This window comes from Geotrypetes seraphini, chromosome 9 (assembly GCF_902459505.1).
Source record: "Geotrypetes seraphini chromosome 9, aGeoSer1.1, whole genome shotgun sequence".
Lineage (NCBI taxonomy): Eukaryota > Metazoa > Chordata > Amphibia > Gymnophiona > Dermophiidae > Geotrypetes > Geotrypetes seraphini.
The window spans coordinates 123,448,470-123,466,061 of NC_047092.1; the positions used below are offsets into that span (position 1 = coordinate 123,448,470).

A 17,592-nucleotide genomic window follows, 5' to 3' on the forward strand; every position below is an offset into this window, starting at 1 on the left:
GGAAAAATGGGGGTCCCAGTTTATATTCAAGCCAATGCCCCCTCCCAGAATTTTTCAGACTGCCGCCACCAGGCTCTGCCCCTCTCTTCCCTGCCCTATCATACCTCTACCGATCCCTGGTGGAGGTACAGCGGGCCCTCTGCCGATCCCTGGTGGAGGTGCAGCAGGCAGGAGCAAGCTTTCTGAACTCCTGCCCTGCTTCTAACCGGCTTCCACAGATCAAGTTTCTTTTGCCGCTGAGCAGCACAAGCAGGAGTGCGATTTGGCGTTGCTGCTCGGCGCTGAGTGACTTCTTTACTGGCTCTCTCGAATTGTCGTGAGAATTCACGGGAGCCAGTAAGGAAGCCGCTCAGCGCCGAGCAGCAGCACCAAATCGCGCTCCTGCTCGTACCGCTCAGCTGAAGAAACTGGATCTGCGCAGCTGGTTAGCAGCTGGGCAGGAGTTCAGAAAGCTTGCTCCTGCCCGCTGCACCTCTACCAGTGGTCGGCAGATGTATGAGGATAGGGCAGGGAGAGGGAACAGAGGGCAGAGTCTGGGAGGAATGGTGCAGAGTCTTACAGGGGAAGGAAGGAAGGGTGCTAGGTACAGAGCCTGACAGGGGAGGGAAGGAAGGAAGGGTGCTCGGAACAGAGCCTGAGAGGGGAAGGAAGGAAGGAAGGATGCTGGGTGCAGAGCCTGACAGGGGAGGGAGGGAGGGAAGGAAGTGTTCCGGGGGCAGTACCTGACAGGGGAGGGAGAGAAAGGTGCTGGGTGCAGTGCCTGGCAGGAAGGAAGCTGGGTGCAGTGCCTGACAGGGGAAGGAGGGAAGAGGGCTGTGTGCAGAGTCTGACAGGGCAGGGCACTTGAATATTAAGCCGCCCAACTTATATTCGAGTCAACCATTTTTCCTCCTTTTTTGGGGGGGGGGGGGAAATGGAGGTCTCGACTTATATTCGGATCAACATATTCGAGTATATAGGGTATGTCTTTAACATCTTTCTGAAATGGTAGTAGATAGTTGGTTGTCTCAAGCGTGTTGGTAGCTTGATCCAGGTATAAGATCCTAGGAATTCAAAGGTAATTTCAATTGTACTACACCTAAGCACATAAGTGCCATTTTTCTCAGCAAGGTGCATGTCACTATGGGTGCCTAGTCATAGAATTGCCCTTCATGTGCATACCTCTGTGCTCTGCCATTGTAAATGCCAATCTGCAAAATATGCATCATCAAATAATGCACATATTTAAATAGTGTGTAGGTAGAAATTGCTTATTTTGCACAGATGTGTTCATATAAATTTATAAATTACTAGAATACCAGCATTTACCGTATTTTCTCGCATATAACGCGCGCGTTATACGTGGTTTTTACAAATCGCGCAACCCTTCGCGTTATACGCGTGAGCGCGTTGTACAAAAAATTTTTTACATAGTTCCCCCCCCCCCGACGCCCGATTCATCACCCGGAAGAAGCGCTCGAACTCCCACCCCGAAGGACCGCTCACACCCCCACCCGAAGGACCGTTCGCACCCCCACAGCCTCCCCCCCTCCCCCATGGAGAAGCTGTCTACCTTGTTTCCGGATGCCAGCCCAGCTGCTTCCTCTGCCGGTGGTCCTGCCCCTTCTCAGAGCCCTGTGCTGCGCTGCTTCCTCTTCAGGCGGTCCTGTCCTTTCTCTGATGTCAGAGAAAGGGTGGGACCGCCGGAAGAAAAAGCAGCGCAGCAGGGCTCAGAGAAGGGGCGGGACCACTGGCAGAGAAAACAGCTGGGCTCGCTGGCATCTGGAAACAAGGTAGACAGCTTCTCCATGGGGGAGGGGGGGGAGGCTGTGGGGGTGCGAGCGGTCCTTCGGGGTGGGAGTGCGAGCGGTCCTTCAGGGTGGGGGTGCGGGTGCGTGCGAGCGGTCCTTCGGGGTGGGGGTGCGAGCGGTCCTGCGGGGGGGGGGTGAATCGGACGTCGGGGGGGGCATCAGGCTTTCAGGGTAGGGACAGGACTTCAAGGAGGAAATGAGAGTCGGGGCGGGCGAAAACAGAGTCGGGGTCTCCAGAGGAGAGTCGGGGCGGGCGAAAGGAGAGTCGGACAGCATGCGCGGTATACGGGTGTGCGCGGTATATAAAAAATTATGTACATAAATATGTGTTTTTTGCGCGCTATACCCGTGTGCGCGTTTTACACGGGTGCGCGTTATCTATGTGAAAATACGGTACATATGTACTTGATGCTTGAATTCCTTACAGAATTACATCCAACATTTTTTGCCCTGTGTTTTAAGAACTGCTGAGCACTGCATAGCATAGGTAGCTATTAGAATCACACCCATAATTGTAAATTTTTCTCTTACAGGATTCTTTGTGGGGAATGAGCCACAGTGCACTGCAGTCAGTCTTTCAGAACAATCATAGCAACAGTCAGCAGTCCAACTTTGAAACTGCACAGAGTGTCAGCAAGAAGAAAAAGAAGCAGAAGATGGTGCGGGCAGATCCCAGCTTATTAGGTAGGTTTGTTCTTAACTTTAAATGTTGCTTAGTAACATAGTAAATGACGGCAGATAAAAACCCGAATGGTCCATCCAGTCTGCCCAAACATACACTCTTTATAATTTAATGATTTAATTTAAATTGTTCTTTTTCTTAGATATTTCTGGGCCAGAAACCCAAAGCTCTGCCCAGTACTGTGCATAGGTTCCATCTGCTGGAGTCTCCGTCAAAGCTCACTCCAGCTTATCTAAACCATCCCAGTCTATCCTCAACTGAATGGCCATATATGGGACACAGACTGTGCAAGTCTGCCCAGTACTGGCCTTAGGGCTAGATTCACTAACCTGCCTGATCGTGCCTGATCCGTGATCAATCTGCGGCAGGCCGACAAATTCATGAAGGGCCAGCATGCAAATGGGGGCAATCGGAGGAACGCCCCCCACCGACCGCATGGATTGCTGGAGAGCGATCCTTGAGCATGCGCAGACCATCTTCCTTGACTATAAATCAATGGTCTCAAACTCACAGCCCGGGGCCATATGCGGCCCACCAGGTATTATTTTGAGGCCCTTGGTATGTTTATCATAATCACAAAAGTAAAATAAGACAAGTTTCTTGATCATATGTCTCTTTTGCTATAAATGACAATAATATTATTAAGACTTAGCCAAAAGGAAAGATTTATAAACTATAAAGAATTTTACCTCATGCAAAATTGTCATTTCTTTAATAAGACATTAGCTATTTTTTCTGAAGCCCTCCAAGTACCTACAGATCCAAAATGTGGCCCTGCAAAAGGTTTGAGTTTGAGACCACTGCTGTAGATGGTCTGCTCATGTGCTGGCCCTTTTCGTGCCCAGCAGAGCTTTTTTACTTACTTTACTGTTTTTTTTTACTTCGCGAGCCCGTGGTTTTAACCCGCTTTAAACCCGCAGGTTAAACCCACGGGCTCGCTAAAGATAAATTAACGATACACAGGAAAATAGAGCAATTGGAGAATTATAATAGAAAACTGAATCTGAGACTATTGAATTTTCCTAGATCTTCAGAGATTTCCTCAGTGGAATTGTTTAGGAAATATTTAATACAAATTTTAAGTTTCACTCCAGAGACTATTCCTCCTTCGAATAAAATTTACTATTTACCTGGTTTTGTAAAGAAAAATGGGAGTGAGACTCAATAAAATCCTCAAGGTCCTCAGAATCAACCCCCTGATTTGGGAAACATATCAGCTATTTTAGAAACATCTATGACCATTTTGGAAGAAAGCGCTACCTTACTCGTTTCATTTGTGTTTTAACAAGACCTCAACACTGTTTTAAAATTCTAATTTCATAATTCGTATACTCCTTTTCTTGGTCAACGTATTTGGATATACCCTGACGTTAATAAAACAACTCAAGAAAGGAGGAAAATATTTCTGACAATGAGGCAAGAGACGAAAGATTTAGGTGCAATGTTTCAACTGGCATATCCTTGTAAATGCCTCATTAAATATTTGGGGACAAAATATACATTCTTCGTTCCAGGAGTTTTCTGGACATGAAGAAGATCTCCAGTGTTTAAAGAGTGTGATTATGTACTGAGGAGTTGTTCCCATTAAGTCGTTTCCTTTTTGTTCTTCTTGATGTTTAAATTAAGTCTCTCTATAAAAACATAAGAAGTGCCTCTGCTGGGTCAGACCAGAGGTCCATCCTACCCAGCAGCCCGCTCACGCGGCGGCCCACCAGGTCCAAGACCTGTATAGTAACCCTCTATCTATACCTCCTATCCCCTTTTCCTTCAGAAAATTGTCCAATCCCAATATTCAGGACTTCTCCTCCCATAAATGTTTAGGGGTCAAAGAAGATTGTAAATTGATATTTTCTTTAATTGAATTTCCTTTTTATGTATTATTACTTATCATATTACTTAAACAAGCGTATTACTTGTCATTTATTTTCAAAATAATAAATAAAGGGAAAAAAACCCCAAAACCACTGGTTTGCGAGTCGGGGCAGAGCAGGGCACCTTTCCTTTCTCTGAGCGAATTCCATTAACCACCATCCTCTGGCATCTGTCCGTCAACCAGTTTCTAATCCAGTTCACCACTTTGGGTCCTAGCTTCAGCCCATCAAGTTTGTTCAAGAGCCTCCTATGAGGAACCGTGTCAAAGACTTTGCAGATATCTAAGTAAATTACATATAGCATATATCCTTGGTCCAGTTCTCTGGTTGCCCAATCAAAAAATTCAAACAGATTCATTTGGCACGATTTACCTTTAGTAAAACCATGTTGCCTCAGATCCTGTAACCCATTAAATTCTAGGAATTTTGCTATCCTTTCTTTCAGCAATGCTTCCATTATTTTTCCAATAACCGAAGTGAGGCTTTACCGGTCTGTAGTTCCCGCTTCATCTCTATGACCACTTTTATGAATTTCTGCATTCCCCAGGAACCACCCCCGTCTCCAGAGACTTGTGGAACAAATCTTTAATAGGACCTCCCAGAACCTCTCTGAGCTCCCTCAATATTCTGGGATGGATCCCGTCCGGTCCCATTGCTTTGTCCACCTTCAATTTTTCAAGTTGTTCATAAACACTTTCTTCCGTGAACAGTACGGAATCTACTCCATTCTCGTATGTAACTTTGCCAGCCAATCTCGTTCCTTCTCCAGGATTTTCTTCTGTGAACACAGAATAGAAGTACAGTCAAACCTCGGTTTGCGAGTAACGCGGTTTGCAAGTGTTTTGCAAGAAGAACAAAACACTCCTGCAAACTTTGACTCGCAAACCGAGCGTTGATTTGATATGCAAGCCCCCACCCCGGGAACTGGCTTTGCACACCCCACAGCCCACCCCAAACTCTTACCTCGACCAGACACCGGCACGCACCAACCCAAAGGACATATGCATGCTGGTGCCGAAACAGCCTGCCGCTGATCTATACTGAACTGACTTCGCATTCAACACAAACCTGTCTATGAAGTGTAATCAATATGTTTTAAGTTGCTCGGAAATGTGAAACTCAACAAGGGGGGAACGCACCCCCCTAGAATGGGAACAGAGTTTACCTCCCAGTCATTGCAACTGTTTCTGTAGAGATCACACTTCAAGCCAGGATGTTAGTTAATAAAAAATTGTTACAATCCTTGAAATGATATAAAGTATAGGATTTTCTCCTTTCTTCTTATGCTTGTTTTATACTTGTCAGAACATCACTTAAGCATGATTAATAGAATCATAACTTAGCTCAAATGAGGGGTTTGGGGTCCCGACGCGGCCCCGTTTCATGAGTGGGTCTCCTGACGAAGGACACGAAACGGGGCCGCGTCGGGACCCCAAACCCCTCATTTGAGCTAAGTTATGATTCTATTAATCATGCTTAAGTGATGTTCTGACAAGTATAAAACAAGCATAAGAAGAAAGGAGAAAATCCTATACTTTATATCATTTCAAGGATTGTAACAATTTTTTATTAACTAACATCCTGGCTTTAAGTGTGATCTCTACAGAAACAGTTGCAATGACTGGGAGGTAAACTCTGTTCCCATTCTAGGGAGGTGCGTTCCCCCCTTGTTGAGTTTCACATTTCTGAGCAACTTAAAACATATTGATTACACTTCATAGACAGGTTTGTGTTGAATGCGAAGTCAGTTCATATATTATTTATCAAAGCAATTTCTGACTTCTTCTAGTTTTCACTAGTAACATCCCCGCCATCTCATAAGGGCTGATCTATACTGGGCTGCTGCAAGGCCTTGAGCATCTGCACATGCTCAAGGCCTTCTGGCTCCCACCCTTTCCGAGATTCTCATGAGATTCTCGGATTCTCCAAGAATCTCAGAGAGGGTGGGAGCCAGAAGGCCTTGGGCATGCACAGATGCTCAAGGCCCCGCAGCAGCCGAGCATAGATCAGCAGCAGGCTCTTTGAACACCAGCATGTGTATGTCTTGTGGGTGGCTTGAGATAAGGGTTTGGGGATGGGTCGCGGAGGGTGTGAGGTCGGTTCCAGGGGTGGGAGAGAGCAACACCAGTGGCCTCGGGGGTGGGGGGGTGTCTTTTTGGATGTGGAACGAATCATCCAAGTTTCCCTTGTTTTCTATGGGGAAACTCACTTTGATATACGAGTACTTTGGTTTATGAGCATGCTTCTGGAACAAATTATGCTCGCAAACCAAGGTACTACTGTATTTGTTTAGCATGTTTGCTTTTTCCTTATCACTCTCCACATATCAGTTCATAGCATCTTTTAGTCTCGCAATTCCATTTTTCATTTTCCTCTTTTCACTAATATATCAGAAAAAAATTTTGTCTCCCTTTTTAGCCTTTTGCTCTTCTGCTTGCGCTTTCGCCAGTCGTATCTCTCTCTTGGCTTCTTTCAGTGTCACCTGGTAGTCCTGTGCGCCTCTTGAGATTTTTTTATATTTCACAAATGCCAACTCTTTTGCCTTTATTTTCTCTGCCACTAGTTTAAAGAACCATATCAGTTCCTTTTTCTCTTGTTTTTATTTATTTTCTTCACATAAAGGTCAATAGCCATTTTTATTGCTCCTCTCAGCTTAGACCACTGATTTTCCACTTCTCTTATGTCCTCCGTTTCTAACAGCTCTACCTTCAGATACTCTCCCATTTTACTAAAGTCCATACGCTTGAAATCTAGGACTTTGAGTTTTGTATGGCCACTCTCCCCTTTAGGTGTTATAGTGAACCAAACTGTTTAATAATAATAATAACTTTATTCTTCTATACCGCCACAATCAGACGACTTTTAGGCGGTTCACACCGAAGAGAGCTGGACAATCAGTGAATTACAATATGCAGATTATTGAAAATAGAACAGATTACATAAGAAAGGACGTGAAGGAAGTATTAGTTTTAATGTAACATCTGTTTAGGAGATAAATCTATCAAACGGTGCAGTTTTTATTTCTTTCCTGAAGGCGTCGTAGGTCAGTCTGGCTCCGTTAATGTAGTTACTTAACCAGGATTGCTGTTTGCTTGCTTGATACATGAGAGTCCTATCCAAAAAGGATTTGTATTTACAGACAGAAATGCTTGGTATGAAAATAGGTTACAATTTCTGATTGTCCTTGTAGGGCTATATAATACGAAATGGGTTAGTAGATAGGGGGGAGCTAGTCCCCAAACCAGTTTTAAACAGACGCAAGAAAACTTATACATTATTTGTGCTTCCATTGGTAGCAGTGCAGTCTGTACTAACATGGTCGCTTTTTTCGAGTCCAAATATTAGGTGGACAGCCGTGTTCTGAACAATTCTTAATTTCTTTACTGTTTTTTTAGGTATTCCCAAGTAGACGATATTGCAGTAGTCTAGTATAGATAGCACCAGTAGTCTAAATGATAAGGGGTCAAAGTATTTTTTAATGTTCTTTAATTTCCATAGTGCAAAAAAGCACTTCTTTACCACTATGTTTGTGTGTTCAACCATTATCAAATGTGTGTCTAATGTGACTCCTAATATTTTTATAGTTTTGGAAATCGGGTATTCGTGATCTTCTAGATGTAATGTTGTTCTAGTAATTTTATCCATTGGGCTTGCTAGGGAAATTTTTGTCTTTTCTGTATTTAGTTTTAGTTTGAAGTTGGTTGTTCAGTGTTCTATTTCAGTCATAATATAAGAAATGTATTCTATAGTTTTGTTTGTTATACTGTTCACTAGGATTAGAATAGGAATATCATCAGCATATATGTAGTAGTTTAGATTTAACTTTTGTAGTAAGTGTCCTATGGATGAGATGTAAATGTTGAATAATGTGGGTGATAGTGGGGAACCCTGGGGTACCCCCGAAGGATTTTTCCAGGTGTTAGAATATGTCCCATCACTAACCACACGGTATGATATTTTTGTTAGGAAACCCTGAAACCAGTTCTTTACTTTTCCGGTAAGTCCCATTGCATCTAGGCAGTGTAACATTATTTCGTGATCAACTAGGTCAAAAGCACTACTGAAGTCTAGTTGTAAGATAAGGGCACTTGTGCCTTTACTAAAAAGACCGTAAAGGTGATTGAGGAGTGAAGCTTTAACTGTCTCAGTGCTATAGTCTTTTCTAAATCCTGATTGGTGTTCATTAAGAATGTTAAATTTGTCTAAATAGTTCATTAGTTCCAAGTTGACCAATCCTTCCAGTAGTTTGGTGAATAAGAGGATACTTGCTATTGGCCTATAGTTGGTCTTCAGGGCTATTGAGTTCTTCTGATCTTTAGGGATAGGTGTAATCAGTATGTGTCCCATGGCCTCATGGTATGTCCCTTCAATAAGAGTAGTTGTTAACCAGTTGAATAAATCCCTTTTGAAATTGAGTGTTGCTGATTTCAAAATCTTGGAAGGACATTCGTCCAGCAGGCAGTTTGATTTAGTATATTTATTAAACAGAGTTAGAAATTGATGCCAGTTCAGAAGCTCGAAATGATGATCGCTACTTCCCAGGTGGGCACCACTTGAAAATTAGAGATACTCTTCCCATTTGTGAGTACCAGATCCAGTATCACTTTTTCCCTCATGGGTTCCGTTACCATTTGTCTGAGCAGAGCCTCTTGAAAGGCATCCACAATCTCCCTACTTCATTCTGATTCCGCAGATGGAACTTTCCAATCAGCATCTGGTGGATGGAAATCGTCCAACAGCAGCACCTCCTCTTTCTTTCCAAACTTTTAGATATCTGCAATCAGATCTTTACCAAACTTTTAGATATCTGCAATCAGATCTTTACCAATTTGTTGCGTTTTGAGTTGGAGGTCTGTAGACTACACCCATGTAGATAGAAGTTCCATCGTCTCTTTTTGGAGCGATCAATAGCTCTTCTTCCTCGCTCCAGGTCCCCTGCATTTCAGTCGCTTGGATATCGATCTTTACATAGAGAGCTATCCCTACACCTTTTTGACCATCTCTATCTTTCCAAAAAAAATTATATCCCAGTATGTTTGCATCCCATCCATGGGATTCACTGAATCATGTCTCTGATACAGGACAAGCAAACAAGTTAATTTAATCTTGTGACATTAGTTATTTGTTGCTTTCTGCTCATGCAAAACATAGAAAGTCATAGCAGAGTGAAGGTTACTACCCTTTATTATTTCTATAGCGCTTCCAGATGCATGCAGCACTGTACATTAAACACGCAAGATTACAATTCAAAGAGTTATTGGCCTACTTAATTTGGGGAGATTTCACTGTTCCTCTTTATTCTGAGGTATGTTTACTTGATATAATCTTAGATTCTTATGAGGAAAGCGTGGGACAGGTACGTGTGATCTCTTAGGGAGAGAAGGAGATAGTGGATGCTGAGGATGAGCCATGTGGCTTATGATTTTGTCTGTTATGTATTGCCAAAGATCTCTGCTACAGCCTTACAGTTCAAAATGTGGTGCATACCTTTTTACTAGTTTCTACATACTTCATTGGTTGGCTATTTATCACCATTGATTTAAATTTTTGTTACTGGTGTTTTAAGTCATGAGGGGTGCGGCAACCATCCATTTCCATACAGATTTAGTTCAATACCATCCTGAATGATTTTGCAGTCCTCTCAAAAGGCCCTTAATGTACTGATGGTACAGTTTAGGATACATCCCAGAATACTGAGGGAGCTCAGAGAAATCCCAGCAGAGCCTCTTAAAGATTTATTTAATAGAGAGATGGCAGAGGTTTCATGGGATTGAAGACAAGCAAATGTGGTCCCTTTTCACAAAAGTAATGACAGGGAAGAAGTAGGAGACTACAGGCAAGTAAACCTCACATTGGTGGTAGGAAAAATAATGTAGCTGCTGCTGAAGGAAAGGATTGTGAACTTTCTTGAATCCAACAGATTACAGGATCCAAGGCAACATGGTTTTTCCAGAGGAAAATCTTGCCAAACAAATCTGATTGATTTCTTTGGTTGGGTGACCAAAGAACTGAATATAATCTACTTAGATTTCACAAAGCCTTTGATAGATTCCTCACAGGAGACTTATGAATAAGATGAGTAGGCTAAACTTAGGACACAAAGTTGTGAACTGGATTTGAAATTGGTTGACTGACGGACAACAGAGGGTGTTGGTAAATGGAATTCATGGAAGGAAGGAAGATGAGTAATGGAATGCCTCTGGGATTGGTACTGAGGCCATTCTATTTAATACATTTGTGAGAGACATTGCCAAAGAGTTAGAAGTAAAGATTTGCCTTTTTGCATATGAGACGAAGATCACCAAAGAGTAGCACCCCAAAGAGAGTGGAAAACATGAGAAGAGATCTTCAAAAATTAGAAGAATGGCTTAAAGTCCAGCAGTTAAAATCTAATGTGAAGACATGCAGAAATACCTGGGAGTTTAGTTCAAAACGGAAGGAAACAAGTGTTCCTTACAGAGGCCCGCAAGGAAAAACTTTTGTATTAGTTATGGGAGTTTCAGAGCATTCCCGTTCTGACAGCCTAGCACAGGGCTGCCCAGTTCCGGTCCTCGAGATCTACTGGCAGGCCAGGTTTTCAGGACATCCACAATGAACATGCATGAGAGAGATTTGCATACCAAGAAAGCAGTGCAGGCAAATCTCTCTCATGCATATTCATTATGGATAACCTGAAAACCTGGCATGCCAGTAGATCTCAAGGACCGGAATTGGGCAGCCCTGGCCTAGCAGTACTTGCAAGTTCTAGGATTGATGGTTGTGACCATGGACGTAATCCCCTGGCATACTTATACCCGCTCCAGGAGGCGCTCCTTTCCTGATGGTGCACACAGAGGGATCCATTGCACCAGCAGCTTTCTTGGATAACGGAGGCCCGTCACAGCTTGGTCTGATGGTTGAATCATCTCTCTATCTATTTTCACCCCCAGAGAAAGTGGTCAATCAACCGCTTGAAACTACGGGCCAGCCACCTGGTGCTCTTGAAAGAGAGCATCTTACAGAACAAATAGGTTCAAGTTTTCTCAGACAGTGCAACAGAGGTAGTCTCTCAATCACCAAGGGGGCAACTGGAAGCCCGAATGCTGTTTCGATGGCCAGAGGCCCATCTTCTGGCATATGTGTTAGGAGTAGACAGTGTACAAGCAGATTTCTTCAGCCGGAAGACTCTGTATCCCGAGAAGTGGAGCTTGTCCTGGGAAGCCTTCACCTGCATAGTGCATCGGTGGGGGTGACCATTCATGGTGCATCCATTGGATAGAGTTTTGACATAGCTTTGGTCACCCAAAGAGGCCCTCTGGAACCTCTCAATGATCCATAAACATTTTTGTAATGTCTTGATGTAAAGGAAAACACCATTTGACCTAATGGTGTCTGCTATAAACAAGAAGGCAGATCGATTCTTCAGTCGAAGACGCAAATCGGGAAGCGAAGGTCTGGATTCCTTGGTTCAGCCCTGGCCAAAGGCATGTCTTCTTTATGTGTTCCCTCCATGGCCCATGATAGGCTGTCTTCTATGCAGGATCATAGTGCACCAAGGAAGAGCGATTCTAGTGGCACCAGACTGGCCGAGACATCTGTGGTATACAGACCTGGTTCATCTGCAGCAGAATCAAAGTCTCAAACTTCTCTGTCATCCCCAGCTACTCATTCAGTTGCCCTTCAGGATCTGAACGCTTTGGTCTTATGGCATGGCTCTTGAGCACACAGCACTAGTGCACAAAGGCTACTCAGATGGAGTGGTTTCCAGATTTGGTGTGCTCAGAAGAGTGAAGACCTGAGCTCAGCTTCAAATCTTGGTGATACTCGCTTTTCTCTAGGAAGGTCTGGAAAAGGGCCTAGCTGTTGGCTCCTGAAAGTTCAGATCACTGGGCTCTCCTGCTTTGGGCTCAGGAGTGTCTGTTGTACTAGAAGGAAAGATTAGGTTCTTACGTCAATAATCTTCTTTCTAGTAGACATGCACTCCATTCCTGAAGTCTACCCTCTCATTGGAGAATTTATCTGCTTCCTGCCTCAGTGAGACCTAAAATTTGAACACCTTGGGTCTTTGGTCTAGCCTCAAAAAGAAGAGACATTGTCTACCGTGTTGACATATCCAGGTAAGTTCTATACATCACTGCCATGCTCTTTGTGCAAGTTGCACTTAAGTTAGTGATTTGTTTGTTTTGTTTTACCTTGTTTATGTATTGTGAATGTTTGAATTTGAGTATTTGTTATGTATTTGCTGTTTTTTATGATTATGAGCAGAACAGAAATGTTTCTCGAGGAGAGTCCCTGTACTTCTCCCTCTGTCTCCTATACAGGGCTGTCTGTTTTGATACGCCCTGAGGAGCTGAAGGACAGCCCATAAGTAAGAGGAGGAGGAGCAAAATAGTATGCAAATGAAGCTTCCTACAAGAGTTCTCGTGAGAAGGGATTGACTACCTGAAGGTTCAGGAATGGAGTATGTCTACTAGAAAGAAGATTATCGAGGTACCCTAATCTTTCCTTATCCTGTTTATATTTGAAATAAGGGGTGGAATGAATCTTACCCATTCAATTTATCAAATGAACATTAATGAAAAGCATAAAGATCATTTCTAAAACTAGTTCTTAGCAAGGTAGCTAAGAAGACAGCCCCTTGAAATATATCCAACCAATATCGTTTTTTTAAGTGCTGATAGTTACTGGCTTAATTAGTCTCAGGTTTGCAATGCAGAGCTATGTCCAAACACTGACATTGAAAATTTGATTGACTAGATACAAGCCAAGGTAGCCCTTTCCCCCCCCCCAAAAAGAAGGAAAAAGGGTTGACTTGAATATAAGCTGGGGGGTTAATATTCAAGAGCTCTGCCCTGCCAGCCTCTGCACCCAGCCCTCCTCCCTCCCCCTGCTAGGCTCTGCTCCTAGACCCCTTCTCTTCCTGCCCTGCCAGGCTCTGCAGCCTGTCTCCCCTCCCTCCCTACCCTGTACCCTCTCGTTCAGCTAGAGGCTCTATGCCAAGCAGGAGGATCACTTCTGCTTGGTTTGCTACTGAACACCAGGGCATTGAAAGGGAGGGGGGAAAAAGGGAGAAATTGTCACAGTCAGCCCCGAGACCACCAGGGAATTCAAAGGTATGCAGGGAAGGTAAAAGTGTTTACAGTCGGCAGAGACAGGAGCTAAGAGGGATCCCTCCTGTCCTGGCCCACTGTAAAACCACCAGGGAATTCAAAAGGTATGCAGGGGAGTCGCCGGGGACAGCAGATCCCTCCTGTCCCAGCCCACCACTGGACCACCAGGTCTTACAGCAGGCCCAGCAGAGGCCTGCAACAGGTCAGGGAGGGGGGGCGGGTAGGTGTTGACCCAAATATAAGCCGAGACCCCGTTTTTGGGCCATTTTCTTGGCCCCAAAATCTTGGCTTATATTTGAGTATACAGTATATGGTATATTAATCCTTCCATTTATTCAGCTGTTCCCGCATACAGATATCTCCACTTTCTCCTCCTTCCCTCTAAACCAGGGATCTCAAAGTCCCTCCTTGAGGGCCGCAATCCAGTCGGGTTTTCAGGATTTCCCCAATGAATATGCATTGAAAGCAGTGCATGCACATAGATCTCGTGCATATTCATTGGGGAAATCCTGAAAACCCGACTGGATTGCGGCCCTCAATGAAGGACTTTGAGACCCCTGCTCTAAACCCTACCAAAGAGCAGTAACATAGAAACATAGAGTATGACGGCAGAAAAGGGCTGATGGACCAACAATTCTGCCCACTCAAGAACCCTCCCTCCTCGAGAATCCATCTTTTAAGCATTCCTCTGGAGCGACCCCACCAGACAATCCCATCTTCCCTTGAAGTCGAGCGTGGTACTGGCCTCAACTACCTGACATGGAAGACCATTCCATCGATCAATTACCCTTTCGGTGAAGAAATATTTCCTTGTGTCCCCATTAAATCTTCTCTCCCTCCCCCCCCCCCCCCGCCCCCCGAGTTTTAGCGGGTGCTCTCTTGTCGCCGTGGGACCCGTAGGATAAAAGATTTCTTCCTCCACCTCAATGCGGCCCGTGATGTAGGCCCCCTCCTGAAGCTCCCCCCACCCCTATAGCCAAACTTAATATTTCCTGATAGTTCAATGGGATCTTTAGGGAAGATGTGATCACTAGTCACTCCTGCCTATGTCAACTTTGGGCTTCAAGTGGCTGCTATAAACTATAATTGTAGTCTCGGGGTACTGAAGTAACAGAAGCATTTTGAAGCTGCAGCTGGCATGGGCAAGAGCCATGAAGACCCCATTGAACCACCAGGGGAGGTCGGGATGGAAGGAAGGGTTCTATTGTTCTTTTAATATTGCCAGTGTCTGGTTAAATGCAAGCTCTGCCTGGATTTAAGATGGCTGGTTAGTGCCAATAATCAGTGACACTGCCTAGTTAGGTGTTGCTGACTATCACGAGCCTCTTCTGTTCACTTATATTGTATTGAATATTGACTTCTATGTATATGAGTTTCTATTGCACCATTTTCTTTTCACTTTTCAAAGAATGCAAACTAGGAGCAGAAGTAGCTTTCATCTTCTTATTCTCGACATAACATATATTTTCTTTTGGATTTGACAGGATTTTCGGTGAATGCATCCTCAGAACGGCTTAACATGGGAGAAATTGAGACATTGGATGATTACTGAGTATGCACACAGCCTCCCAGCATTTCCCATGTCTATTAACCATGAATTTTCCTAACTTTTCGGATGCAACTCCCTTTCCCAGTGCTGTGCTGAAAGTGACCAAACCAGCTGCCACCAAGATAACTTCCTCCTTGGTAATCCTTCTCTGGCCATGAGTCTACAAGAGATTAAGGGCTGGAGGAAAATAGGGTACCTGTAGATCATGAAGGTTCTTTATGTGAGCCATATATATCTGCTCTGCTGATGAGAAATCTGTGGGGTTGCATACCAAGCCAACTGAGGATGGAAAACAGTGAGCTACTGCTTGTTACTTCCAACACACCTTGACTTTTTACTTTGCATCCATCAAGTGCAATCATTGAGAAGAACGCAATGACAAATGGACATGGACCAGGCAGGATTGTGACTGGGGTTAGAGACAACTGATTGCCTCAAGAAGTTGCATTGGATAAGCTAACCTTACGACTGGCATCCCATTAATGCAGAATGGGAATTATGGCAGAGGTGGGACTGGATTTTTTTTAATTAAAATTGCATTCCCCTCTCAGCCATCTCATCTCCCAGCACATTCTTCTCAGAGGGGGGAACCATATGTCTTTCTTTGTAATGTTGTCAAAAGGCATCTTTTTCCAGGCACACTCCAACTTTTCCAGGCATATTGGGAAAAGATAAACCATTCCTTTCCATTTGGATGGGATGCGCTTCACATAACACATGCAGAGCATTCTGGAATTTTTATTTTTTTTTTTTTTGCAGAGTCTCAAAATTGGGACTGTTTTTGCACCAAAATATTTCACTTTAATTGATTTTTGGTTTCAGTTGAGTGGCCAAATCTTAAACTGTGCCTACCCTTCCAGATTTTTCACTGAAATAACTGTACAGTACGACAAGCTCTTGATTATGGAATGAGGAAAAAAATGTGTCTCAGCTTTAGAGTTGCCAAGCTTCCCAAACATCTCTCAGAAGGTTCTCACAAAGCAAGTGATAAGTTCCTTTTAGGTGTGATTACTTCTCACTATTTTCACTCAGAGCTGAGTGACAATTTTTTCCTCAGCCATTTTCCATTTACCATCCTCGTATGAAATCTCATTTCAATTTTGAAAATAAAAAAAGCTGCAACAGCAGGCCTCAGTCCTTAAAATATGGAAGGAATTGTTATATAGTGTATTAAATTCCTTTCTTATTTTCTTCATTGTTTTATCAGCTGAACAGTGATTTTTTTTTCCTTTTTGTAGAATTGGGGTTTAGCTGTAGTTTTTGCTGTTTTCAGAATTAAAATGATGTGATACGTTTACGGGGGGTGAGTTGATGATGACTAATATATAATTGACCTCTTATTACTCATCAGTTCTAGTTATAGATGTATATTTTTATGCATCATATCTATTTATCTTCATTTTGCCTTCTCTTATTCCAATCTCTCTCTAATTCCCCCTCCCCCCAAAAAAAAAATCAAATGCACTTAGTTTTCAAACCCCTTCCCAATTACCACTATCTCTTTCAGTCCTAAAGTGCTGTATTGTGCCTGGGATGATAAACAGTACAGTGTGAAACCCGGAATAAGTCTGTTATTATCCGTCTCTTTCATGAGTGAACAATGTGTTTGTTTCTTGGTTTCTGATTCTAACAACTTATTGTGGAAGGTGTTAGATTCCCCCTGCCCTCCTGTCCCCATGTATTCTTATTCCTTTAGTTGTCTGTCTCTGCCCCTCAATTTCTGCATTGGATGGTTTGTTTCTCTTCAAGAGCACAGTTTGGTTTTGGGTTACTTTTATTTGATTTAAAAAAAAAGTATATATAAATATATATATATAAATATATAAATATAATAAATATTTTTGGGAGGAGGAGTTGAAGGGTTGACCCACTCCTTCCATGTCATGTACAGTAACTATACAGAGACTGCTGCAAACTTGTATATAGTTTTTGGACCCGTTTGCGTGGAGGAGTCTGGGAGCTTGACAGATCCAGTCTTCTTATCCTCTTTGCTTTGTAAATTCTAAAAGGGGAAGAGAGGAAGAGAATAATTCTATTGTTTACAAAACCTGAAACTCCCACTTAACTTTGCCAGTGTGGAAAAATAAGATCTTCAATAAATCCTGGTTGTATTATATCAGAGTGTGAATTTGGTGCTTGCTTTGATGAAATTGTTGTTTATCTCACTAAGGGCCGGATTCTCTAATATCGCCAGTAAATTCTGTTGGGTCACTCTAATGTTGGCAAATTGTCCGATTTCAAAACAGTGATTGATGTTGAAACAATTTTGCATACAAATGAGTTTCACAGAGATCCATCATAATCCCATCCATGCATTCACTGGAAAAGCGACTGACAAGTGCATAGAGCTAGCAGGGGAAGCCCTAACAGCTGAGCGGCAAAGGAAGTCCCATAGCAGCCTCCTGCCACTCAGTTGTTCGGGTCAGGAAGACATTCATTTTTTCTTTTTTTTTATGGACGCCGATGTGCATGTGTTACACATGCACAATATCTGTCCTCATTAAAAAAAAAAAAATCTTGCCGCTCCCTGACATTGGCTCCCTCCCAACAATGGCTACCAAACAAAAAAAAAAATTGGCAGACTACCCAGATCCCCACTCCATACACACCT

The 17,592-nt window shown here is 43.3% G+C and overlaps 1 protein-coding gene across 4 annotated transcripts in view; it reads left to right on the forward strand.

Moving 5' to 3' along the window:
- The window catches only part of GIGYF2 (GRB10 interacting GYF protein 2), a 674,098-nt gene extending 657,003 nt beyond the window's left edge, over window positions 1-17,095 (forward strand). For all 4 annotated transcript variants that reach the window (XM_033959534.1, XM_033959536.1, XM_033959537.1 and 1 more), the window contains 2 exons: window positions 2,324-2,474; window positions 14,917-17,095. In XM_033959534.1, the coding sequence (XP_033815425.1) occupies window positions 2,324-2,474; window positions 14,917-14,984 (219 nt within the window). In that variant the 3' untranslated portion in view covers window positions 14,985-17,095. The remainder of the gene's footprint in view (window positions 1-2,323; window positions 2,475-14,916) is intronic.
- Window positions 17,096-17,592: the final 497 nt, after the last annotated feature.